Source organism: Oreochromis niloticus, linkage group LG10 (assembly GCF_001858045.2).
Source record: "Oreochromis niloticus isolate F11D_XX linkage group LG10, O_niloticus_UMD_NMBU, whole genome shotgun sequence".
Lineage (NCBI taxonomy): Eukaryota > Metazoa > Chordata > Actinopteri > Cichliformes > Cichlidae > Oreochromis > Oreochromis niloticus.
In genome coordinates, this window is record NC_031975.2 from 21,799,980 (window position 1) to 21,827,205 (window position 27,226).

A 27,226-nucleotide genomic window follows, 5' to 3' on the forward strand; every position below is an offset into this window, starting at 1 on the left:
GAGAGAGAGGATGGAAGGTGCATCAGTAAACATTTCCTATGACCAATAAAGTCATACAACATTATAAACAAGGACAAATAAATGTTATAAATGTTAAACACCTTTTTAAACGGTAACTGTAATGGAATACAGTTACTCATATTTTGTATTTTAAATACGTAACGCCGGTACATGTATTCTGTTACTCCCCAACACTGGGCAGAGCAATATCTGTCACTATTCAAAAAAGTTGTTGACAAATTTTAAATAAAGCACTTTAAATGTCAAAAATGAAGTGACATTTTTGGTGCACGTGTAACAGGGAATCTCTTTACTCAAAGTAAAACAAATCATTTAAAGAAGTGTACACTTAACAATAACATTTAACATTGGATTCAACCTGTACAACCATGAACACACAAGAGGTTTATAAAAGATATTCGATATGGGGTCATTATTGCATGGGTATCCTCCATCTCCCATTTTCAATTTCGTGGTTCCAACCGTGTTTTTTTTTTCCTGGGGGAGCATTTGCACAAGCATGTTGATGCTTGTTCTTGAAAGTCTGAAGGCTGCTTTGAGGTCAGCTCCAGCAAAGAACATTGAAAGGATGGGAGCACTGTTATTAATTTCTGTGTATATTTTTGCTGGGCTTCCCACTTTTAAAGAAAGTAGAAGATGATCTGGCTAGATGGAAATCTCTACCCATATCGCTCATGGGAAGGGTCGCTTCAATAAAAATGATGGTCCTGACAGATTGTTAATTCTCTTCCCGACTTCTCTTTTCTCCTTATTTGTCTTTCCTGTCCCTGGGTTCTGTCTGTTCAGATTGTAATAACGTAAAATAAAAATAAATAATAAAGACTGAATAAACTATGACAATCAAGTGGACGAGTATAGCAAAAGGTCCACTTTAGAAAGTAAATCTGTTGGGCATTTTTCTTGGCCTTCAGACAATAATTCTGATTGCTACAGAGGTGGACAGGACAGGCAGAAAAAAAAAAAAACTTTGCCAAAAAAACGGGTGTATTTGGCTCCCAGTCAAACCAGATCACTAGCGTTGATCGATGATGTGACCAGATAGAAATAGTAGGATGAATTCTGAAGTCTACAGGGCGAAGCCCTCTGCTCAGATCCAGCCAAATGCTGCTAAATTGATTGGACAGTCCTTCACAGTTCAAATGTACCCATAACATACCACAAAAGAAACCCAAGAATTTCTCAAGGAAAAGAGATAATATTATTCAATGGCCAAGTTAATCATCTGATCTCAACCCAGTACAGTTATTAAATACACAACTGAATGCAGAAATACTGCAAAGTAGCAGCAACTGAAGGAATCTAAAACAAAAGCCTGGCCAAGTATCTTGAGGGAGAGACAGAGACAACTTTTTTGGTAATTTTACCACAATATATTTTAAATGAAACAACTGATGTGCAGACTTTCAGCTTTAATTCAGTGTGTTAACCAAAAAAGATTGCATAAAAATGTGAGGAACTAAACCATATTTACCACAATGCCTTCATTTCAGGAGGTCAAAGCAATTGAACAAATTAAATAACTGAAAATAAAATGCTAATTTCTAATACTTGGTTGATAACCCTTTGCTGGCAATAACAGCATAAAGTCTTGAACTCATGGACGTCACCAGATGCTCGGTTTCCTCGTTTTTAACGGTCTGCCTGGTCTTTACTGTAGCGGCTTTCAGTTGCGGTTTGTTTGTGGGCCTTTCTGTCTGAAATTTAGTCTTCAACAAGTGAAATACTCAATTGGGTTAATGTCAGGTGACTGACTTGGCCATTTAGAATATTCTACTTCTTTGCTTTAATAAATTGTTCATTGCATTATGAAACACCAGCCAATCGATTTGATTGCATTTAGTTGGATTTGAGCAGACAGCACATATATTGTTGTTGCTGTCATGCTGCTCTCTGTCTGACTTGCCCTTTTGTATCTCATCTAAAATACACTGTTCTCTGACAGAAACAACTGATAATCAATTTGTGTTTAAATTTCAATTTTTATTTTTTAAATAAAAAGACATTGCAGTGCCATCCTTCGTCACTTGTTTTCTGCCGTGTCTTGTTTGTGTAGTGTGCACAACCTCTGTTTGTATATTTATAGAAACCCTGGTCAAATGTTTTTTGACTGTGCTGGGGTTCTTTATGTTTTTTTAGCAACGTCCAATCTAGCCTTTCTAGTCTTGAGGCTTTTGAGTCGCTTGCATTTTGCAGTGAACCCTATATATTATTACTTGGTTGGTTTGGTTGTCTCAATTTCTCTGATGGTTTTTTTCTGTTTTTGCAGCTTAACGATGGCTTTTTTCATCTGCACAGAGGACTCCTTTGACCGCATGTTGCCTGCTCACAGCAAAATCTCCCAAATGCAAGCACATCACCTCAAAAAGACTCAATTCCTTTTTGGAATAGAATAGATCTTTATTGTCACTGTTACAAGAACAATGAAGCACAGTTTGGCATCTATCTGTTGGCAGCATGTACATTTACATGCAGATTCTTTTAGGATTGGAGAAGAAGATAAAATACACTTAAGTTTAAGAGGTACCTACACAGCGAATGTATATAATTGAAAATGACTTTGGATCAACTGTCCAACATGGCACATATTAAGAAGCCAAAATTCCTAAACCCTTCATCCAATTTGAATGTGGATACCCTCAACTGAAAGCTGAGAGTCTACAAATTATGTCCAGCTGGTAGCTTACATCAAGCTTAAACTACTTGGTACTGCTGCCTCCTGGTGGTATAATCACAAAGTTTTTCTTGTTTTGTTTTTTTTTTTTCAAAAAACAGACAAAAATGTCCTGTGTTATTTATTTATTTATTCACTTTACTGTGGACACATTGTTAAAAAAAAACACACACACTCACAGAAATTTCTATTGTAGATAGCAAAAAAAAAAAAAAAAAAATAGTAAAAAACAAACAAGGTAAATGTACTGGTTATTATGTAGCACTTGACAAAAGTCAGGCAGATACTAAAGCAAAACTTAACTAGAACTAAACTGGGAGAAACTAAATGCTAAACTCAAGGGACAAAGAACATCAAATGAACATGATAAAAACCTGAACATGGGATAACCAAAATGTAGAAACCTTTAAAAACAGGAAACATGGAAGCCAGGAAACACAACGTGAACACAACAGACAACCTAACAATGGATGACAGAAAACACACACTAAATACACAGAGAGGAGACGAGGGAAGTGGAAACACATGGAAAACACAGCTGAAGCAAATTAACATGACGCCACAGGGGAAGCAAAACTAAATACAGTGAACATGGACCACAAGACTATCAAAATAAAACAGGAAACATAGTAACATAGTCTGACACGTGAGCTAGAAACAGGAGGAAAGGCAGATGTGAGAGAGGGAGCCAGGGAAGACGAGAGAGAGGAGACGAGAGACCACAAGAAACAGAGACATGACAGGCTGGGGAGAACATTTAATGAACATGAACAGGGGAGACATGGAATGACACACAGGAAGGGGAGATGAGACATCTTGACAAGACAACGGGGAAACGGAAATACAACTAAACAATAAAGAGAACTCAATACTAAAAAAATAGAAAACCCAAACACCATGACCTCAAAAGGGTGGGACAAATGACAAAGAACTATGACCGACATAGCAAATATATGTAATTTAATTTTCTCATGTTTCATTAGAAAATTAATTTGCATTTTGGTGTGAAGTGGTTGGTGTTTTCCTTGTGTGTTGCTTCACTCTGACAGAGTAGACTACACCAGCATGAACTGAAAGAAGTTTTAAAAAAAGACATTTTAACTGTGTCTTGCGCAGTTAAAGGATAATAATATTGTATCTTTTTTTTTACATTATACAGAATGGTAAAATAAGGTACATATTCCCAATACATAAATTCACGCTTTCCAATTTCTAGTTTTTTCAAAAGATTTTCAGAAATGTCAACAAAACTGTCCAGGTTTTTATACTAGTTTATTAAGTCAAGAACATTAAGTGAATATGTATCTTTTACCTTCATTAACGGTGATAGGGTTAGTTGTCCTATTGAAATATTTGATACCAAGAAGCAGGGCCAAATCCAGAAGTAGAATAGAAATGCTTGCCACAACAACCACATTCAAGGCAGAGAGGTGAGAAATTGTATCTAGAAGATATAAAAAACAACATTAATAAGGAACTGAGATAATGCACTCTCATTTACAGGGCTACATGACCTCAAGTGACCTCAAACCCGGGATGCATACTTGAATTTGGTGCATAATACTGTAAACTACTATAAACTAAAAATGCAAGCTATCCATGGAGTTGAAAGATCATTTTCTTTCTTTTTTCTGTAAAACAAATCAAAGCACACACACGTACCCGATAGTTACAACAAAATACACGACCCCCAAAAATATATTTTTAAAGATATTCAGATAAAATAAAATGTCATGACTCTACCTGTACAGTTTCTAAGGCGGACGACTGTTTGTGCTCTGCTGACATTGTTTTGAACAATACATGTCAAGTTTCCCATCATCTGACCATGTAAGCTGATGGCAATGTTTAAAACGTTGTGTTTGTCAGTTTTCATGGGTCTGGTCTGTATCAGTGAGTTATCATGCAACGACAAAGTGAACTCTACTTCATCTCCTTCAGAGAAGCAGCTCACTGTCATCTGTTCTGGTGACAAACACGTCTGTGATACAGCTGGTTCTGACACAGGGGCTGAAAAACAGATATATAGTCACTTAAAAATGTGATGCCAACTGGAAACTGTTGGCTATATATTTATTTCAGTTGTATTTAATTTCCAGTAAAAGAAACTCTTAAACAAATTACTTCTTTAGAGACATTAGCTAATAAACCTAACAAAGTAGGTTTGAGAGGCGTCTACAGTAAAAAGACCATGCAACACAGCAGTTGTATATGTCATCAATGCCAGCGGTCCCCAAACTTTTTTGTGCCACGGACCGGTTTATGTCCGACAGCCTTTAAGGTGTCGCAGATAAATACAACAAAATAAAACCGGTACCGGTACCAAAAAAAATATTTATTATTGAAACATGGGAAAAGACCCAGGGAAACCAAGTTAATGATAAAAACGATTAAAAAAATAACGCTAAAAACCCTGAAAACCATGAATTTCACACCCTAGCGTTAACTCTTGCAGCCCGGTACCAAACGACTCACGGACCAGTACCGGCCCGTGGCCCAGGGGTTTGGGACCGCTGATCTATGCAACTGGTTATATAAGTGTATATAAAAAAATAAAGAGTATAATTACATCAAAATAATTTATATAAAAATGCTATAGAAACTCTGCTTCCAGGTACCTTCAAAACTTACTAAAGAAAATGAATGTGGCAAATTATGACTCTAAGACAAACTGCTCAAAAAACAAACATTTTTAATCTAGGTATGAAAGGTTTAAAAAGATTTGTAATGTAAGTTGTTTATTTTCTCCTTTACAGTAAATCCATATCATATGCATTATTGCTGTTACACATATATTTTCCGAAGAAAATAGGAATTGTTGTCTTACCTAGTATGTCCAATTCTACAATTATTGTGTGCAATAACACACCATCAGGTGTGTGTTTTTCCATCTTGTACCCTCCAGAATCATTTTTTGTTGCACTTCTCAGCATAAATGTTCCATTTGTGAAGAATGTAGAACGACTCCTGTATTTTTCATTTATATTTAGTAAGGAGTAATTTGCTAACTTTAAAATAACATCTGTATTCTTCTCCAATCTGGTCTTTGTGTTTAGACTAGTAGGTAAGTAAAAAATGAGTGGTTGTCCCAATATTCCAAAACACTTATGGGATCTAGGTTGAGTTAGATTACACTCTGATAACCCTATAGAGAGAAAAAAGAAAAAATGTTAAAGAAAACTAAAAACTAAAAACACAAAAAGGGAAAATTGTTGTTTTCAGTTACTTGTGATGTACCTTATGAATCCCACCAACTACTGACTAAATTGAAAACCAGATACTTTGAATAAATTTTAACTTATTTTCGTTTGCAGTTTGTGTTATTCATTTTTTATTTATTTATGTATTCATTTTTGCAGATTCATAGTTCATTCATTCATTTATATTTTAAATGTCTGAGGCAATGCTGTGTGAGTATCAGTATTAAAGACATAGAGACCTGGCAGTACATAATACAGCACTGTATTAAATATTGATCCAATTAATAATATGGTAAAATATTTTTGGAATGACTTGAAATTTAAATATCTTTTTTTTGTTTGTTTATAGTAATTGCTGCTAAACAACATAGTAGTTTGTAATTGTTGAAGCATACCTTGTGCCAGAGGAGCAGTTGTCAGAGCTGCAATGATCATGCTGGTCAATATCATTTTCTGTTGTGGCAGAATCAAACTCTTAACAATAGTGACATGTATATCGGACAACCTACAAGTGTTAGGACCACATTAAGAGAAAAATATTACTGATATATTGAGAATAATTTGTAATTCTGTTTTGATTAAAGAGTCAAAATACTATTTTGAGAAAAAAGTCAAAATGTGGAGAAAACTTGTTTTTCAAGACAAATTGCCACAGCTGCCATACCTCTACAAACATCTTGTAGATGAGTTTGAAACAAATTGATCAGCCAATTTATCGTGTCTTGTGATATAACATACATCCTTGGTCATTTTCCAGCCAACTCTTCCACATTTGTATTTTTTTCCTTCTTAGTATTTCAACTTTTTTTTCTCAATATACTACTGTGACTTTTTTCTTGACATTTCAACTTTATTCTCAGAACGATCAATACATTTTTTTTCTTAATGTGGCCCTAATACTCAGTCAACCAGATTCAGGTTTACTTTTGTATTAAAACACACTTTCATATTTGCAATAATAATATGGTAAATAAAAAATGGTAAATGGCCTGTATTTGTATAGCGCTTTTACTAGTCCCTAAGGACCCCAAAGCGCTTTACACAACCAGTCATCCACCCATTCACACACTGGTGATAGCAAGCTACATTGTAGCCACAGCAACCCTGGGGTGCACTGACAGAGGCGAGGCTGCCAGACACTGGCGCCCGGTACCGGGCCCTCTGACCACCACCAGTAGGCAACGGGTGAAGTGTCTTGCCCAAGGACACAACAACCGAGACTGTCCAAGCCGGGGCCCGAACCGGCAACCTTCCAATTACAAGACAAACTGCCAACTCTTGAGCCACGATCGCCCTAATTAGCAGACAGCTTCAGAGATCGGATTTTATATCATTTAGACTTTAAAATATGCTTGTTTGTTTGTTAATTGATGTTACAATTGGAACAGTCAAAACTGTAAAAGGTACTCACCATATTTAAAGTACGAGGTCCTTTTTGTTGCTTGAATGAACAGTGAATTTCCCACTGACAGCTGGGTGATCTATATCTCTTCTCACTGTCTTGTGTAGAGAGAATTGAGGAAGCAGCTATTTTCATGCAGTTCTACTGGATGTGTTGCTGACATTATGGTGACAGTGGGCTGTTGTAATATTCATGTAGTATTCAGAAACAATGGGCAATCATTCTATAGTATCACAACTTTACAAAAGCCCTATGAAATGGTTCTCTCTCTTTATTATCAGTTTTACAAATTTATTATTAAAAACGTTATTTTCCAACAGCAAAAATAGCCAAAGTCTACAAGCAGATGAGAAAAAAATCAGACATCCAAATCAGATAGTAAGATATGCCTGATATGGTTATCAAAGATATTTCTGAAACAAGATCATGTCCATTCTTGTTTTTACTGGGAATTCAACTTGACATAATGTTGCTAGCATGTATTTACAAAACACAGACACAAGGGAACGACTGGATGAACAAGTAATGCACTTAACAAGCACTTCTAGCTGTAAATACCAACTTTTTTACATCAGATTAAAATTATAATCACATTGTTCAACATTAATTCCATTCGCATGCTTTTTTTCTGCAAGGAATGACTTGGGAATTCTTTTTGTGTTCTTGTGTTAACTTATTTTGCCTTTCTTATTTTGTCTTTCCACCTTCAGCTAATTCTTTACAAAAACTTTGTAGCATACCATGTTTCCATTTCCAACAGTTTAAACAACTTAGATGAGAGCTACAGTAAACTTATTGCATTTTTAGTTGCAAGTTTAGCATCACTCACCTGCGATCAGCGTTCTTCTCAGTGGTTGTAGGGTGGTGGTTGTGGCTTTAGACAGAATTGTGGAGGCAAATATTTAGAATCATTACACACAACAAGTATTACTGAGGGACGTATCTTATTTATATTTACTTGTTCTTAGTCTGAGTTACTGAAATTAAGAAAAGAAGAAATTAAAGAAGGAAAAGTTTCTAATGTAAGGAATTAGCATTTATTCCTCCTTTACTTACGGAAGATATCCTAGAAAATACAAACTAGTTTAACTGATCTAGACACAAAAAATCCCAGCGTCATCCTCAGCAGACAAAACAATATGTAGTTAATGGAAGAAAAGAGTTGGTACTGTAACACTTCATCATAACTACACATTATTAAGCATCAATAAAGTATTAGTTAATACTAAAGCATTATTTATCATTAGTATATTTTTATAAAGATGGATATAAATGGTTTAATATTGTTTAACAATCTCATATATAGCAGTTTAACAAAACTTAATTGACTTAAGTGACTTAATTGAGATTGTGTTGAAAGTGTGTTAAGTAAGCTTTTATAACTACTTATTTGTAATAAGTTTTTGTAATTATTGGTTTTAATTTCCATGTCGATGACAGTTCATGCCACGCTGCTTCTGATATCTTTTATTTGATCTCTCCTTTACATGTGACACTCTGCCCGCTGTTCATGTGAAGCTGTCAAGAGAATATTGTATATATGTGATCAGCTGCACAAAATGTATCCTTTCATTATTTGTCATTAAGCAGATTTCTACATGACTTTTTACCTAAACTTTTGACATGAACTCTTCTGTGATAAACAACTTACAGCTTCCTCTTTCTCTTCTGGAACATACAGACTTAGAAAAGGGGAACCTTAGCTCTGAGTTCTGAGAATAACTTTGTTATCTTTGCGCACACGCACACACACACACATACAGACACACAGAAAAGTATAAATAAAGCACGCAGACAGTGATGAGACGCAGATCCTGCGTTCCATGGCTGCCCTCGTGAGTTAAAGAAAATCTGCAGTGTTGGTGTTTTCTAACTCAGGTGTCTCAGCTGAAGAAAGAACGGCAGGGTGATTTAAAGAAATCCCCTGTCAGTTGACCTCCCCAGCTACGCACCATAGACTCTGTGGCTTCTTAAAAAAAACATCTGTTTAGACAAGCATTTGGGTAATGTTCGTGTGTAATATATTGTTTCGTTTAATATGCTTTTATATTCCTTCTCATGTGAAGCGCTTTGTAATAGCTTCCTGTCTTAACAAGTGCTATATAAATAAATTTTGCTTGCTTACTTTCTACTAGAGTATGGCCTAGAAGACCAGAGGTCAAAATGGGATGCACCCCTTGGGGTGGTTGAGAACACCCATCTAAGATCCTGTGGGATTGGGGACTTCCAGATACAGACAGAAAAACAGGTGATCACTAACCAACTGGACATAGATTTACTAACACAAATTCTTGGGACAGAAACCAATATTAACTTAGAAGAAGAGAAAGGTATGTAGAGAAAAGATAATCCAAACAATGCTACCCTGTCAGATCTTTCTGCTCAGAGTCTGTGATTGATTGCATATTATTTTTTGATTTGAAATCTAATGTTGTGGTGTACCAACAAAATTGCAAAAACAACAAACTATCTAACAAATTATGAACCAAACTATTTGTGGTTATACTGTGTTATACTTCTGGCATTTACCTTCTGAAATTCCTACATCACATACAATATGCCCACGGCGGGACATTAATGAAAATATAAACTAAAATTGGTGACTTCTGAAATTGTACTTGAAAGACTCCTATCAATTGTGAATCATAGTTTAAAAACCTACATTAATGAAATATTGTACATTTATTATTCTACCTATGCAGTGACAACAAAATTCTTAAAATACATTGAACCAACAAAGCATCAGCTATGTGTTGTGCAGTAAGAGTTGTCTTACGCCCTAGGAGTATAAGAGGGGGTTCATGTCCTGCATGTACACTCAGCAACATAGCCTGCATTAACAAAGTCTGTTAAAAGAAACAAACAGGAAGTTTCACAGTAGACAAAAAACAATGCATGATAGAATCTATTTAAGCCACAACTTGTTCCATTCTCACTGTCCTCACACAGTAGCAAACTAGGGTGTGTATTTTTAACTACATAGACACAAAACAACACAAGAGCTACACAGAATGAAAGAGAAAGAGATGTGGTTACAGTACCTTATATGGAATACTTTTTAGCACGCAAGTTCCTTATGTGGTGGACAGACTGTCAGGGTAGGCACTGGCGATACTGACTTTTAACTTTGAAGCAATGCTATTTACAAGTCTAGTATCTAAAGGAACAAAAACACCATTATCAAAAGGGGAAATAGAGTGTAAATTCACAAAAATGCCCTTGTTTTATTATTACAAGATCATGCTCTATGATAGCTAGTATATATGTGGCCCCAGGACACCCTAGTTGTCAATTGTTGGTAGACAAACTGGACTACACTGGGAAAAGTAAACCTAAACAAATACTGAAACATGAAGCCTGGACATGGAACACTTAAACGTAAATACCTGAACATAATGCATGAAGAACAGACGACACGATATGAAGAAGAGACAACCCGATAATGAACAAGGGTAAACTCACATAATAAATACACAGAGGGGTGACAAGGGAAGTGGAAACACATGGGCAACACGGCAGAAATGAATTAGGGGAGACGAGACAGGAGGAAACAAAACTGAACACAATGAACATAGGGCATGACGCTGTCAATGTAAAACTAGAAACACTAAGACGCAGACTAAAATACCCAGTGACATGGGGCCGGGAAAAAGGCATGCACAGGGGAACAAGACAGGCTGGGGAGACAATGGGAGGAAACACAGAGAGGTAAACACATTAAAGAAGATGAGACATGGAGGGAGGGAGAGAAATAGGGAGAGAGAAAAGACGGGCTGGGGAGAACATACATAAATGCACATGACAGACATGGAATGAGTATAATGAGACAATGAAAAAATTTCCTCTACTACACTGAGAGTGCTTGTGGCCTGGCCTTAGGTCTTTGAGCCAGGCTGGGCCCAACATGAAAGTGGCAAGCCCTACTCTAAGCCTTCAGTCACAGAAGAGAATGTCGGTCTTCAGTGCTTTTTTGCACCTGTCAGGGGCAGAGGCCCATGTGGTCAGAAATCGCATATTTTTATAGAAACATGGAATGTCGCCATGATTGCTATACACGTGTGTGTGTATACATAAAACACGTTGCACTGTACCATGTGACAATAATTAAAAGCTATACCTTAGCTGTTCGAAGTGGATCATGGACCAAGTAGCCATTCATTTTACCTTAATCCTCGAATCTCTCCCTTCCTAATTATAACACTCCTTCTATTTTCTTACCAGGTCAATGGCTCAGTTTCCTAAATAGTTCATCTTCCTCATCTCTTACTCACTACTCCACAGCTGGTGCTAGCAGCAGTAGCCTCCTGTGAGTGTGAGGCCTGGTTACTAACTGTTACTAGCTGTTATTAGTTGTTGCTGGCACTACTGTTCAGCTAACATGTCAGTTACTATGACACATTTACTGCATCTATAATTAGTTTCTTATTTTTTTCTCTTAGCTGTTCAGCTCCACCTTCACTTTTTCTTCCATGCTAAACTTTTCTACAAGCTGATCAACTGCACACTGAAGATAGGGGAGGGGCCGGTCGTATTAAGAGATTTGACTGGGCAATCCGGTGTCAGTAATAGTGATGTGTCGGTCGCGAACGAAACGGCTCTTAGAGCCAGATCTTTGAAGTAAATGACGGGAGCCGTCTCCTTATTGGGAGCTGTTTTTCTTTTTTTTCTTTCTCTCACCCTCTCTCTCACACTTTTTTTCGCTTCACCCCACAGATGAGCCTTGTGCTTGCACTGAGCAGAGGGGGGAGGGGCGGTAGTTACACTCGCAGTGGCACAGGAGCAGAACAGGAGGGAGAGGGAGAGAAAGAGAGCCAGGGGCAACAACAAGAGAAAACATCATCACATTAGAAAGGTATAGTAATGAAAATGAGTGACACCAAGAAAAGAACCAAAATCTGGAACCATTTCAATTTTATTGACAATACATAGACAGAGTGTAGAGTCTGCAAGAAAAGGATATCATATAGCGCGGGCTCCACAAACAACATGCACAGGCACCTGAGAACTGTCCACCCATCAGTGCAATGGGAAGATAAAACACAGTCAGTTGAGTGTGATATTAATGAAGATGCCAGTGTGTCTACTGCAACTGTTGCTGCTGCTGCTGCATCTACAGCATCTTGCAGTATATCACCACAACCACCTAAACCAACCCAGAGCTCTATTAGACAGTTTTTGCAGAAGTCTGTGACCCCAGCAAGACAGAACTCAATTGATAAACACCTGGCAAAAATGATTGCACTTGATTTCCAACTATTTTCAGTTGTGGATGTTAAAGGGTTCAGATAGTTTATTCATGCACTGAATCCTATGTATGCAATTCCAAGCAGGAAAACAGTCTCCCAAAAAATCATCCCAGGCCTACATGACAGAGAACATGCATCTTCTTTTTGTTTTGAATATTAATTTATATTTTATTGTGTTGTGGATGGCAGTGTTTTGTGTTGTTTCATTTTAAATTTGCTTAAAAGGAAAAAGCTGAAAATTTAAATAGTTAAAAGTAGAATTGTAAATAGTTGGTTTTTGTATTTTATAATTTATTTTTTTAATTTTATGTGGAGTGAATAAATAAAAGCATATTTATATAATAAACATATATAAATAAAAAACAATTTTTTTTTACATTAGTACTTCATTTTCTGCATAATTTTATATTGTTGTTGATAATAAATTAATTAAAGCAACAAAACAACCTGAAGAGCCGGTTGGGAGCCGAAAGAGCCAGATCTGTGTAGTGAGTCAAGCCGAAAGAGTCGGTTCTCTTAAAAGAGCTGGAATCCCTATCACTAGTCAATAATGAAAATGAACCAATGGGATGCTGTCAGTGCTTGTATGGCCAGCACAAAGGAGCCCGAAAGTTTGTTAGTCCACCAGGAAAACACCCGGCATGCCAGATTACCAGTTCACCCCTGAATGTCAAAAAACTGTTCAGAATCAATCTATCGTAAGTTTAAAATCAGCTAACTGAGAGTAAACAGAAATCAAAACTTGACTGCTCGCGTTCATAGGATTATAAATACACTGTCTTTTCAGTAAATGTAGAAAGCATGTGCAAGTAGGACCTGTGATATGCCCACAGTGGAGCATTACTAAATGAATTCAGACCATAAACTTACAAAACTATGTGGCATACAGTACCATTAAAGCTTTTTTCTCCTAAGTCATGCATAGTACATCAAAGTTTGGTAGAACATGCTAACAGGAAGTTTCACATTAGACATGAAAACCATAGACGTGTTTGTGTGCTTAAGCCACAACTTGTTCCATTCTCACTATCTCTGCTTCAGAAACAGGAATGACATGGGTGTTTATTTTTTATCTCTGAAGATACAATACAGCACAGATCTACTAAGTCTGAATGATTAAAAAAATTAAAAAGCATGTGCAGAGTTTACTTTTGAACATTAACGCTCCTCATGTTATGGACAGTTAGACTAGGGATGCAAACATAAGAACACAACAGTAAAATGAAGCAAAGTGCTGTAAATTCACAAAAATGCCTTTTATTAATACAAGATCAGCCTGTCATCTAGCAACATGTAGAATCCCCTTTTTTTCAGGTATAAAAACACTCTTTTTGTTTCAAAAATACAAATGAAGGTTTAGCAAATTTATAGAAGCTATATACATGCATACGTGGAAAAAGAACTTCCTAAATAGTCTTCCTCATGTATATACATGTATATACATGGGTACATATATACACATATATCTATCTATCTATCTATCTATCTATCTATCTATCTATCTACATACATATATATATATATATATATATATATATATATATATATATATATATTCACTGGATATATGCTTTGACATATGTATATATATATGTATATACGTATGTAGTGATGATAGTACAATACTGATACCAAAGATTGTTATACCATTCTGCAAAAACAGAACTTATAACAAAGAAGTAATTTCTTGAAACATTTGGTAATTTTCAGTTTACAAATTAGAATTAACCAAATAAGGATTTGGGATAAAGTTTATAAAGGTTTTATTCTTTTACTAATTCTTTTTACTAATTATTTTGATCATTTCATTTGTTTGAAACAGAAGCTTTACAGAATATTAACAGTTATGAACATTAACTATTTCAGCTGTTAGTGAGGACAGGAGCTGTTTCTGTCTATAGCTGTGTTGTGTGAAGTTATGTGCAAGCTGGAGGTGTCAAAGATTACACTGTTTGTTGCAAATGAATATTGTAAATTGATTGCAATATCCTAATACATCTCCACAACAATAAACATTATTCATCCTTGTTACCCATTTTAGTTGTTTAAATTGCTAAATATTAGAGTAATTACCAATAACAAAACAAAATTTGGAAAAAACCCATCCATGCATCTACTTAACCACTTCAGGGTCAGAGTTGGATCCTTTCCCAGCTGATTTTCCTGAGTTGGTTTTATTTCATTTGTTATTTCTAATCACTCTAACATCTGTGTAGATAACATCACTGCCAAAGTTACCTAGAGGGGAAATAATAAAAAAAAGTGTATTGTGCTTTGGATGAAGCTATGTTGTTTAAAAAGAAAAACAATCCCAGCAAGGCTTTAAATACTTTACTTACCTTCATCAACTGTTGTTGGTCTTGTTTTCTTGGAAAAACGTTTTACAACCACAATCAAAACTACAATAAAAAACAGCATGATGACACTGGTTATCACAGCCACTGTCAATGTTGTAACAGAACCTAGAATGCAAAAGCAAATGTCAAACAATATTGAATATCATGACGAATTTAGAAATACCAAAATGCTTCTTAAATATTTCCAAATAGTAGCTTTTCCCATCCATCTCTTCAACATACAGTAATATCTGAAGTCACAGGAGATGTATACTAACTTTTTCCCACAAGAATTCACAAGCGACCCAAACCATATGCTAAATAATTTCTTTTACTGCATATAAATTCAAATCCCATTGAAAGAAAATATGTAGTGTTGTCTCAGAAAATCTTACGTTTAAATACTCTACCACTGCAGGCTGCCAGGGGAATAACGGTTTCATCTCTGCTGATATTATTCCAAACTTGGCACATAAGGTTTCCAGTCAGGTTTCCATCTAAGATGATGGTAACATTTGGAAACTCGGCTGTCCAAATGTTTAGGGACTGGTTGTGGTCATTGCTTTGTATGAGTATCTGACCATCCAAACTCAAAATTATTTGCACTCCATCTTCCTCAGAGAAGCAGTTGACCTTTATCTGTTCTGGTGACAAACACGTCTGAGACAGTGTTGGCTTTGACACTGGAGCTGGAAGACATGTAATCATATCATGTAAGCAGTGTAGAAGACAAATAAAATATAGTTTAAGTTAATTTGCACTGTATTTTTTAAGTCACAAAAAAGGTTTCTATGGAAATATCACCAAGTATTAAGAGAAATATACATTTAATTTGTCCCACATTTGGGGAAATATTTTTTTAAACAGCAATTTGACTAATAATAATAATAATAATAATAATAATAATAATAGATGAATAACATTCAAGGGTTACAATTTTGGATTTCCAGGTTTAATTTAGTTATATGTATACAGCATCAAATCACAACAGCAGTTGCCTCAAGTTGCTTTATATTGTAAGGTAAAGACTTTAATATAATAATGCAAAGAGATGTTTCAGTTTCAGATATTTCAGTGCCATAAGGGTTTTGTCATGCTCCTGGGTCTTTGACCCAGGTTTTTGAGGTTGTTAGACTTGATTTAATTTCCGAGAATATTGAGATTCTGATGTTCAGTTTAGAGAGCCTCTGTGTTTTGTTACTTAAGTTCTAGTTTTTAGTTATTGTTTAATTTAGTATCCTTTTATGTCTAGTCTCTTGGGCTTTCCTCGGTGCGTCCTCCCCTGCATTGCCAGGGTGTAGTCTATCATATCTGTTTTTGAATGTGTTTAGTGTCACTCTGATAGTCTCTTGTCCCGTGTGCATTATGTTTAGTTTTGCTTCTTGTAATGTCTTGTTGAGTCTAGTTTGCTCCAGTTGTGTTCCCATGCACTTCTCTGTATCACCCTTGTGTATATATTGGCTCAGTCTCCCCTCATGTCTTGTCGAATCATTGAGTCACTTTCTCTTTTTCTTCTAGCACCCAGTGGCGGTCCTAGCCTATTTGGCGCCCTGGGCGAACACTCCCTCTGGCGCCCCCCCCCACACACACACACACGCAGACATCATAATTAGACATACAATGAGAACAGGACAAATCAACAATTGACACTGACTAATTACTATTATATTAATATTATATTATTGTATATATTGTTTGGAGTTTAGTCTGTTACTTTAGCTATTTTTACCATTTCTTCTTGGAGGAGCTGTAACCCACATAATTAAGAAAGTATTCTGAAAGTTTTAGGATACATGACCTGCCATTATCCAATGACACATGTGCTTACCTGTATCTTTTGCTCGTTTCTCCTTGTAGGAGGCATAATTAAATGTATTGAATTTTAATGATCACTGGGTTTTTATTTGTTTGGTTGCTATGGTGATGTGTAACTGGAGTCACGTGGGTGCTAGCGGTGACATTAAGAGTCAGTCTGTCTTTCACTGGTTTGATTTTGACAGAGATGAGGACTGGGTAGCTGTATTTTTTGTTGACCGCAGCACAACGAGTTTCCCCTTGTTGCATTAGAGCCTGTGATGTTTTAAGAGTTTGAATCGCGAGCCGATCACATTGCTCTGTAAACTTTTCAAGCACTTTAATAAACAAGCAAGCAATTCCACCTGTCGCATTATTGTAAAGTTGACAGCACGTCAGGCAAATAGGCAGGCTCAGTCCCCGGCCTCTAGCGACTGTGGAAGTCGCTACACTCCTCCTCTTTCTCTTTTTTTAAACTTTAAAAACGGGTTGTGTGTGAGACTTTAAATCAACAAAATATAAAATATACATTTTAAATTGTTATTGAGCCCTTTACCCCGAGTCCTAAAGTGTACATTAACGTTTTTACTCTTAACTATTTATTGTTTGTTTACTTGCACTGCTGTAACTGGAGCCTCGTCGTCTCGTCTCTCTATATACTGCACTGTATGTAGCAGAGATGACAATAAAGTTTACTTTGACTTCAGCAGCGAGCAGGCGCACCGAGGGCTCTCGCTCACTTTTCGTGTATTGATTGATTGATTGATTGATTATGCTTTATTCATCCCGAGGGAAATATAGAAAAACATCGGTGCAAATTATAAGTCTGTATCATAATGTCTGGTGTTTTCGTGGTTGTTGTTTTGTTTTTATTTTGTTTTATTTTGCGAGTTGGTTATTAGATGCTGCTCCAGCCAGCCAGAGAATCCCCCACCGCCCCGCCCTCTCCTCCCTGTGCCGCAAGCAGCAGGCGCACCTCGCAAACGGAGGGCGCCCTTACTCCCAGCAAATGGGCGATAGAAAACTGATCGGTGCCTATGCCATCCCCAATATGCGCTGGCATGATGTCGGGGCAGCATGAGTACGAGCAATTTTTTATTTTTTTTGCCGATGCCCGTGATGCCGCCCCCACCACGATGTCGCCCCGGGCAACTGCCCGTGTCGCCCGTATCTAAAACCGCTACTGCTAGGACCTGTCTTCTTGTTTTCTGCTAGCTCTAGTTTTAGTTATGTGTGCCTATGCCAAGAGGCACACATATTACTATTCGTCGGATTTATTGTGTGGATGCTTTATGCATCCACACTATTGAGTTCCTGTTTCTCTTTATTCTTTATACTTTATTATTCTAGTTGCCACTTTTTGTACGTTTTTTGGCACTTAACTACTTTAACAATTTTCAGCCGATTTTCACCGTTCAAATTTTAAACTATTCTGCTATTTCTGCTAATGATGGCTATGACTTTTGGTATTTTATGCTATTATACTTTTTAAAATATTAAGCTTTTTTCCTTTAATTTGTCCCATTGAAATGAATGGGAAACTTCCACAATTCTGCTAAAAATTGCTTGTTTTTGAAACTTAACTACATTCTCATACTTTCGCCTAGAACAACCATTCAAACTTTAAAATGTTCACAAATTATTGGGCTATTCATTAATGATTCAGCTTTTTCATATCTGTTACTGTTTTCATCTTATCCCTCTTTAAGTTTTGAGTTTCATTTTTGTGATTTTTCAGAAAATACATGCGTTGTTATGGTTGCTATGCACTTGGCTTCCAGTGTGCCACTGTAGGTTTCGCAGTCTTCTCTTCATGTCCGAACAACTTCTTGCTACTTGCTCAATTTTCACTCAACTTCCACAAATTATACATCAAAACGTAGGTATTTTTGCTGGCTTTCAGAAAATGTCACCATCATTGTTGTGAGATTCATAGAATTTTGGCAAATCTCCTCAGACCAACACAAAGTCGGAAAACTCTCCATAGAAAGTCAATGGAGAGTTTGTTCAAAATCATCGCTTGATTTCTGTAATGACAGGCATATTCGAATCGTCATATCTCCTTAACGAAGCGAAGTTAAAACATGAGGCTTGTCCCCGTATATCTTCAGACACTCCTGACGCTCACAATTCAAGAATTTTTTTCTCACCTATTACCGTTCTGAAATGAGTTAGACTTGTTTGAGGGTAGGAAATTCGTCCTTCGCTTAGATTTCTTCAGATTTCAAACTCTGGAAATGAACCACTTTTTTCTCTCGTCATATCTTTTTTTTGGATTTCCACAGAGACCTGAAAATTTCCATGACTGTTCACCAAAGCCTGCTGTCTCTTACGGTGAAAGAATGATATCGATACTCCAAATAGATTTAGAGTTAGAAAGCGTTGTTTGAGGGCAAGTCAAGGCAGTTTTCGCTTGCCTCTACTCAGTTATGGTGCATTACAAGTCAAATATCTTTAATAATTCATATTTTAATGATAAATTGTCAACACTTGAAGATTCCCCCATCTCTTCTGAACAAAACGGTGTAAGAATGACTGTTCTAGCCCCTACGGTTAGGAAATTATGGTCATTTGTTTGAGAGGAATCCTCACTATGAGAAATACACTGCAGAAATCCTGTCTCTGTCTGTGCTGAGTGTGTGTACAAAGGGCTGCACCTGTTTTGGCGGGAAAAAGTACACATCCTCTCTGATTGGTGGATTCAAATTTAGCAGCTCCCAGGCTGCTTGACTGACCTAGAAAGTTTCTTCTCTGTCCCTCTGTGTGTGTGTGTGTGTGTGCTTGTGTGTGTATGTGTGTGTGTGTGTGTGTTTGTGTGTGTGTGTGACAGAGAGAGAGAGAAAGGGAGGGCGAGAGAGAGTTTTTATGGGAGCATCTTATTATATGATTTAAATTCAATATATTTAGACTGGTTGACTGAATTTGATCCTGTGTGTGTCTCTCTGTGCATGTGTGTTTCCATATGTGTCCATATTTGTGATTGTGTCACTGTTATACTTTTTTTTGCTGATTTTTTTCATTTAACAATTACATTTGAGGGACCCTTAGCATGTTCAGGATTCTTTCAGCTGTCCATTTTGCTTTTCCAATTTTTCTATTTAAGTTATTACTATTGTGTTGAGTCATAGCATTTCTGCTGCTTTTCAGTATTTGTGCTAAATACAGCATTTCTGCAAAATCATACTATGTCTGCTATTTTATGAGATTTGTGCTAAATACAGCATTTCTGCTAAATCATACTCTTTCTGCTATTTCATAAGATTTGTGCTAAATATAGTGTTTCTGCTATTTCTGCCAAATTTAGTATTTTTGATTAATTAGGGTTTTTCTACCAAATCATAGTACAGTTTTACTGCTTTTTATAGGATTTTTAGAGGATATTTATATTGCTTAATATAGTATTTCTGCTTTTTATAGGATTTGTGCTTAATATAGTTTTTCTAAAAAATGTAGTATTTATGCTTAATCATACTATTTCTATATATTTCTGCCAGGTCCCCAGGCAGCTAATCCTCTGTGAGGACTGATACATACAAATACATATCAGGGCCTGCACGGCTTCCCAGCCAGCCAATCATATCTGGGGTCTGCCCTTTCTTCTCTCGTCATATCTCAGCGACAGATGTACAAAGAGCAATGCAAATCACAGTCAAAGTACACGAAAGTACGCTGATTCACCCAGTACAAGAATTATGCTTCTAGTCCACCTAGTTTTTGAGTTACACGACGTTTTGTAACTGCAAAAAACGGCGTTTTTCGCCTCTCACCGCAATCTGATTCTGACTGCTCATCACCCTGTTTTCCAGGCGCTCGCTCTCTTTCCCAGTGGCACAGTTTGTAATGACTCAGGTCTGCAACCCAAAGGTCGTGGGTTCAATTCCACCTTGGTCAACATGTTTTTTTCCCTACAAATTAATACACTGTCACAGACCACTAATTCATATTGATCATTTACTACAATTCTGCAAACTTTTATGATTTTAGCAGCTTTTCTAATATTGACCTCAGATTCTTGTTAACACTCCATGGCACAAATACTGTTCCCTTTAGGCTCTGTGTATGTGTGTGTGTATCAATATTTCTCCCATTTTAAAGTATTACTCCTCTATAATTGTATTTCTGTTAAATCAAAGTACTTTTACTACATCTTAGTACTTCTGCTCAATCATAGTATTTTGCCAAATCATGGTTTTTGTGCCAAATCATAATATTTGTGTTATGTTATAGTATTACTACTAAGTGGAGGAATTTCTGTCATGTTACAGTATATGTGCTGATTACAGTATTTCTGTATAATAGAATTTTGGCAAATCTCCTCAGACCAACACAAAGTCTGGAAACTCTGCATAGAAAGTCAATGGAGAGCTTGTTCACAATCACCGCTTGATTTCTTTAATGAGAGGCATTTTCAAATCGTCATATCTCCTTAACGCAGCAAAGTTAAGACATGAGGCTTGTGCCAATATATCTTCAGACAATCCTGACGCTCACAATTCAAGAATTTCTTTCTCACCTATTACCATTTGGCCATGAATTGGGTTTGTTTGAGGGTAGGAAATTCGTCCCTCGCTCAGATTTCTTCAGCTTTCAAACTCTGGAAATGAACCACTTTTTTCTCTCGTCATATCTTTTTGATGGATTTCCACAGAGACCTGAAAATTTCCATGACTGTTCACCAAAGCCTGCTGTCTCTTACGGTGAAAGAATGATATCGATACTCCAAATAGATTTTGAGTTACAAAGCATTATTTGAGGGCAAGTCAAGACAGTTTTCGCTTTGCCTCTACTCAGTTATGGTGCATTAGAAGTCAAATATCTTCAATAATTCATATTTTCAAGATAAATTGTCAACACTTGAAGATTCCCCCATCTCTCCTGAACAAAACGGTGTAAGAATGACTGTTCTAGCCCCTACGGTTAGGAAATTATAGCCATTTGTTTGAGGGGAATCCTCACTATGAAAAATAGACAGCACAAATCCTGTCTCTGTGCTGCATGTGTGTAAAAACAGGTGCACCTGTTTTGGCGGGAAAAAGTACACAGCCTCTCTGATTGGTGGATTCAAATTCAGCAGCTCCCAGGCTGTTTGGCTGCTGCTGCTGCTAGTTTGTGTGTGTGTGTGTGTGTGTGTGTGTGTGTGTGTGTGTGTGTGTGACAGAGAGAGAGAGAAAGAGAGGGTGAGAGTACGGTGGCCCTGAGAGGCCAAACGGACTGCAACTTCAGAAAACACTTGCAAAAAGAAAAATGCTGCAAAAAGGAAAACGCTGCAAAAACAAAAACGCTGCACTGCAACTTCAAGAAAAACGCTGCACTGCAACTTCAGAAAACACCTGCAAAAAGAAAAACGCTGCAAAAAGAAAAAATGCTGCAAAAAGAAAAACGCTGCAAAAGCACACAAAGCACAACGGAAATAGGAAAAGACACAACGGAAATAGGAAAAGACACAACGGAAATAGGAAAAGACACAACGGAAATGTTCCTGGGGAGACAATAACCCGACGGACCATTTGCACGAACCAAAACATGCTAGCCAGTGCGCTGGGACTGCGAGACACTTCAAAGAAGTGGAGGAGAGGTAAATGTGTTTTAATCTCATGATTCTAATAATACTACAGATATACAGATAGGTGGTATTCAGAATACAGTTACTTTGTTGAAATAAATAGATTACACATCATTCTTTTCCTATTTCGTATGTTAGGTTATGCCCTCTCTATTTTTTTTTTAATTCCACTCTGGTGGAAACCCAAACAAAACACGCATTAAGAGGCTCTAATCCCTGTGTCTCAGTTTCGCGGCCCATGCCACCTCTACTTGCGGCAGTATAATGACATGACAAAATATGTTCAATAATTATTGTTCAAAAAATTATTTAATATGAAGGCAATAGGCAGAGTGTTACAGGCATAGCGATAAAGAATGTGCCCTCATGGGCAGTGTAGTCTGTGCTGCAGGGAGAATGGACTGCCATACACGTTAAGTTTCTGTGAGCGAGGGAGGGAGAAAAAGGAAAGTGGAAAAGTATGAGTTCTCACGTAGCAGAAAAGGGAGATGGAAGCATGTAAATATAATAATAACCACTGCAGCCAAAAACAGTGCCTGACGAGTCCAGATGTAAGTACACTGTTTAGACTCGACTGTACACTGTGTTCGTGTTTTCCTCCGAAACAATAAGTTCGGTTGGAGCAGGCTTTCAACGCCTCTCTCTGTCTCTCGCTAGCAAAGTTGACCAAAACTGTAAAGCTAGTTACAGGTGCGAGCCAGACACTGAACCCGACGTATTAGCCAGAGGTCCCTTTACAACAGTTCGGAGCTGCGGATACATATATATATATATATGTATATATATATATATTGCTAAAATCATACAACTCATGTTTTTCAGGTTAAGATGTATTGTCCATTCTGTGGATTCCAGTTTGAGAACTTGACAAAATTTTGCTGTTCCTGTGGAAAAGACATAAGTTTTGTACCAGCTAAAGATGCTTCCACAGAACAAGAACACTCAAGAGGTAATTTTTTCTGAACTTCCTGCTATTGTAACTCGTTCTATACGGAAAAAAACTTAAAAGGGTAAGATTTGTTCAGGTGTTTGTAATTTACAGATAGTGTCATAAATGAAAAAAAAAAAAAAAGGAAAATTATAGACATCAGGTGTCATGTGACTAATAAATCTGCATTTCTGAAAGCAAAGACATTTTTCTGCTGGATGTGACTGTGGGGAAGACGTAGATTTTTTTGTGCATTATGTTCATAAGTTTTTTGAATAATTACTTTTTCATGTTTGCTTTTGAATTATAAACAACGATAGACCAATAAAGAGTCTCTCTGTCTTTCACCCTTTTTTCCTGTTCAGCCAAGACAGTTGTTCAGCAGTTCTTCAAGTACCGTGAAGGTAAAGAGGCAGAAAGGAGGATGTTCTCAAAATCCAAAAAGAAATCAATGAAAACAGTGAAGGTATAAATAAAAAGTTTTTTAAATGTTAATCTGTTGTCTGACAACACTTTTCTAATATGTGACCACTTTTTTTTCCTAAAATGTAATCTAGATTTCTGTTGGGATCATGAACAAACAAAAGACTGGCATGAGACCCATAAGAGGGAAATCACTACCATTACATGTTGACCCAAGCTGGTCATCTGAGAGGCTGTTGGGTGCTGCCATTAAAAAACTGAAAGATTTCAACCAAGATATGAAAGATGTAGAATACATCCTGCTCTACCCTGATGGCTCTCAAATAAAAAATATTCCAGGAACTGACACACCCTTTACGATTGAACTCTACAAAGAGGCCGTTGGCAAGTCTTACCAAAGAATTACACTATTTGTCTGCACACTTGAGGACTTTTTGTCAGAATGTGAGTTAAATAGAATTGCCATTAATTCTTTTTTATAGTCATATTGTTAAAGAATCTTGTGATTACTGTGTTGAAGATTTTAACCAAAGTATTTCATACGTTCCCACAGATGTTAGTGCTTCAGAAGATGAGGAGGATGATGAAGTTATCGTTAGGGTACCACCCGTTACGTCACCCCTCTCTGACACAGTGGTATGTAAATCTCAAGGATTCATTAGTTCGAGATGTTAGTGCTCTCAGTTCCGGCATAATGCATTCAATGTCTGAATATAAGACTAATATCATTCTATCGTTGTGTATATATAGTGGTAAGAATCTGAGCAGCCATAATCAACGAGTTTGGTGTTTGATGATTTTATCTGACAGCTTTGGTCAAGTCCAGAAAGCAGTACACCAGAGCCTATACGTCGGTAAGTTGGCTACCTTCTAGCACATTGATCTGGCCTCTGTGGCAGGTATATAAACATCTAATGTTCTTAACACTTTAATGTTAGTATTCGATGGCCACAAAAGCATGTTATGTTTTATAACATTTTCTTTTTATCATTGGATCTATATTTTATAGGTCACCTTCAATATCCCAAACATCTGATGTGCAAGTACATAATACTCTTTTGTATAACAATGTTGCATATTTAATTGTTAAGTTTCATTTGCATGCCATTATATCTGCAGTTGTTATGGTATTGTGTTTGTGTTTATGCTGAAGGTTCAGTGTGGTACAGAATCTCAAATGGCATCCACATCAGGAGAACATACTACAAGTTACAAGTTAGTCTGACATTATAAAATTACATGATTTCCCCTAGGGATCAATGAAGCATTATGATTCTGATTGTGATTCTAAAATTTTAAAAATATAAAATGATATATCTTGTAAATAATTATAAAGTAATAAGCTCAGTGAAACCGTTTTTTGTTGTTGTTGTTGTTGTTGTTGTTTTTTTTAATTCTAGAGGTTCTCTATCTAATCCATAACTTGAGCAAATTCAGTCACTGTGAAGTACTTCAGACCCAACCCAGCCAAATGTAGAGCCAGAATTACTATTACATAAAATGTATTTTAATCTTCCGTTTTTACTCTTCTTTCACAGTATCTATACCAATATCTATGCACCTGTCGTTATTGACAGCAGTTCTTCAGATGCTGAGGGAGAGGAGTTGCAAAAGGAAAACTGGTAACTTTCATATCTTGAATAAGAACAATAAACCCATAGTGTGTGACTTGCAGTTAACCTATTTATAAAATATTTCTTTACTATAAATAGTGCTGGTTACTGCTGCTATTTTTGATCCTAACCTTTTACAGGAGCAAACATAGCTTAACTGTTCCTGTGAAGTTATTCTGCTGATGATTGTATTAAGAAAAAAAAGATTCTTAAAATTATTTGGTTGCTGATGATTGTTCTTCATATTACTATTTTGCTTTTTCAAATTAATTAACAGAAAAAGGCCAATTGATAAAGCAAGAAAAGTTACTTAAAAGATATTAAACAAAAAAAATACATAAAGTGTAAATAGTGTAAATATTTTGTTGCTTTTCACTGACTCATTCTACAGTGATGAACCTGATGGATTGACGGCTGCAGATGTCATCTCAAATCTGGCTCTGAAGATCAACAAAACCTCCTGTAGCAGATTCAACATTAACAGAGCCAATGTCTGGGATGGTGCCTACCGAGGCTTCAGAAGGTCTTCATATAGTCCCAACTCTGGCATGATGGTGAAATTCTCTGATGACGTGGGGCTGGCTGAAGAGGCAATAGACACAGGTGGGCCTACTCGAGAATTTCTCACCCTTTTGATGGAAGCCATAAGGACGAGAAGAATATTCGAAGGAAAAGACTATGCCAAATATCTCACATTTCATAGTAAAGGTATCTATTTTTTTCACATTTTTTTCCATGGTCAAAATTACTTTATTATAATGACTTGTCTTTATCTTTAGCTGCAGATGAAAATGAATATTTCTACATTGGAAGAATGATTGCAGTTTCCATTGTCCATGGTGGTCCAGGGCCATGTTGTTTATCTCCAAACTTCTTTATGTACCTTGTTGGAAAAGACAAGACATTCGAGGCACCAATTGATGATATAACAGATGAAGAAATCAAGAAGGCTCTACTAGAGGTAAATTTGTGATGTTATGATTATGACAAACGCCAATAAATGCAAATTTTTAGTTTTAGTTATCCACTTAACATAATCTTGGTAACTAACTGATGCCTGAAATGATTACTGATTGTGTAATCCAAGACTGTGTTAAATTGCACATTAATAGACAGCATGCGAAGGATGTCACTTGTGCATGTGTATGTGTGTGTGTAATATATATTTTTCTCTTTAGATAAAGAATGCAACATCTCTAAGTGAGCTCCGAGTAATCTCAGAAAAACACTCAAGCATGCTCCAGACAGCAGGATGCTATCGATTCATGAGGACACTGGAGGATAAGAAGAAGGTAGTAGCGGATTACATTCAGTGGTACTTCATCTACCGAAACCATCTTTCCATCCAAAGGTATAGAATTCAGACTATTATGTGCCCATTTAACAAAATCTTTTCAGAAGAATAAATTGTTAGTTTTTTTTATTCCCGTGAAATTTAAAGGACGGAAAAAATATATTCTAAATGCAAGACCTTTTCAGGAGGACTTCTTTTTTGTAGCAGGATGAGTATCTTAGCTAGATAAGAATGTTGGTTACTTTCTTAACACAGTAGTTTCGGATGTGAAGTTTTGCTTTCTTGCACAAATAACATTAAACATTTTATTAAAAATTAGACTGTTTTCTAGTTTCAGAGAGGGTCTAGCAACACTGGATTTTCTAAACGCCCTGGAACAGCATCCTTCACTCTTCTTCTCATTCATGTGCTACACTGAGACCAGGCTGACAGCTGATCTTCTGGAGAACATCTTTCATGTGCAGTTTGGTCCACCTGGCAGCTCTAGGCGTCAAGAGGAGACAAGAGTAATAAGCTACTGGCAAGACTATCTGCTTTCTGTAGACTGTATTAAATTTGGTTGGAAATGTTGAAATGAGTACATTTATGTCAGCAAAGTGTAATGGCCCCTTTTTCCTGTTTAATATCATTAGAAATAACTTTTATTCTCTTTACATTTTCAGAGAGAAATGGAAGTCTGTCTCTTGAAGACATTCTTATGTTTGCAACTGGACTGAGGGAAATTCCTCCTGCAGC

At 36.6% G+C, this 27,226-nt stretch overlaps 3 protein-coding genes across 8 annotated transcripts in view; 1 reads left to right on the forward strand and 2 right to left on the reverse strand.

Moving 5' to 3' along the window:
• Positions 1 to 2,915: 2,915 nt before the first annotated feature.
• LOC102081016 (uncharacterized) lies at positions 2,916 to 10,707 on the reverse strand. 2 transcript variants are annotated; one of them, XM_025910969.1, is made up of 6 exons: positions 7,304 to 7,568; positions 6,288 to 6,345; positions 5,520 to 5,837; positions 4,436 to 4,702; positions 4,005 to 4,136; positions 2,916 to 3,762 (listed from the first exon to the last, which is right to left on the reverse strand). In XM_025910969.1, the coding sequence occupies exons 1-6, from the start codon at positions 7,427 to 7,429 to the stop codon at positions 3,680 to 3,682; spliced, it is 984 nt and encodes a 327-aa protein (XP_025766754.1). In that variant the 5' UTR covers positions 7,430 to 7,568; the 3' UTR covers positions 2,916 to 3,679. The 2 variants fall into 2 exon arrangements, 1 of the variants encoding a protein (XP_025766754.1); XR_266686.4 differs by lacking the exons at positions 4,436 to 4,702; positions 5,520 to 5,837; positions 6,288 to 6,345; positions 7,304 to 7,568 and adding an exon at positions 10,336 to 10,707.
• A 3,351-nt stretch (positions 10,708 to 14,058) lies between these two features.
• Positions 14,059 to 27,226, reverse strand: part of LOC109203939 (uncharacterized) — a 36,891-nt gene continuing 23,723 nt past the window's right edge. For both annotated transcript variants that reach the window (XM_025910960.1, XM_025910959.1), the window contains 3 exons: positions 15,272 to 15,565; positions 14,880 to 15,002; positions 14,059 to 14,778 (listed from right to left, as the gene is read on the reverse strand). In XM_025910960.1, coding sequence (XP_025766745.1) covers positions 14,720 to 14,778; positions 14,880 to 15,002; positions 15,272 to 15,565 — 476 coding nt within the window. In that variant the 3' untranslated portion in view covers positions 14,059 to 14,719. The remainder of the gene's footprint in view (positions 14,779 to 14,879; positions 15,003 to 15,271; positions 15,566 to 27,226) is intronic.
• LOC102080603 (uncharacterized) lies at positions 22,076 to 27,078 on the forward strand. Of its 4 annotated transcripts, none has more exons than XM_025910957.1 (13): positions 22,076 to 22,245; positions 23,056 to 23,182; positions 23,527 to 23,627; positions 23,719 to 24,028; positions 24,138 to 24,220; positions 24,395 to 24,438; positions 24,594 to 24,627; positions 24,738 to 24,799; positions 25,123 to 25,206; positions 25,589 to 25,800; positions 26,046 to 26,158; positions 26,376 to 26,548; positions 26,823 to 27,078. In XM_025910957.1, the coding sequence occupies exons 2-13, from the start codon at positions 23,062 to 23,064 to the stop codon at positions 27,061 to 27,063; spliced, it is 1,578 nt and encodes a 525-aa protein (XP_025766742.1). In that variant the 5' UTR covers positions 22,076 to 22,245; positions 23,056 to 23,061; the 3' UTR covers positions 27,064 to 27,078. The 4 variants fall into 4 exon arrangements, with proteins under 4 accessions (XP_025766742.1, XP_025766741.1, XP_019219697.1 ...); XM_025910956.1 differs by having other exon boundaries at positions 22,077 to 22,245; positions 25,589 to 25,905; XM_019364152.2 differs by having other exon boundaries at positions 22,077 to 22,245; positions 25,977 to 26,158.

Coding starts and splice junctions, on each gene's coding strand:
- LOC102081016 (XM_025910969.1), bottom strand. CDS start 7,429: ATGAAAATAGCTGCTTCCTCAATTCTCTCTACACAAGACAGTGAGAAG. Junction 4,703..5,519: donor TGTAGAATTGGACATACTAG/GTAAGACAACAA, acceptor TCTGTTTTTCAG/CCCCTGTGTCAGAACCAGCT. Junction 4,137..4,435: donor CCGCCTTAGAAACTGTACAG/GTAGAGTCATGA, acceptor TATATCTTCTAG/ATACAATTTCTCACCTCTCT.
- LOC102080603 (XM_019364151.2), top strand. CDS start 23,062: ATGTATTGTCCATTCTGTGGATTCCAGTTTGAGAACTTGACAAAATTT. Junction 24,029..24,137: donor TGAGGACTTTTTGTCAGAAT/GTGAGTTAAATA, acceptor ACGTTCCCACAG/ATGTTAGTGCTTCAGAAGAT. Junction 25,906..25,976: donor TCTCACATTTCATAGTAAAG/GTATCTATTTTT, acceptor CTTTATCTTTAG/CTGCAGATGAAAATGAATAT.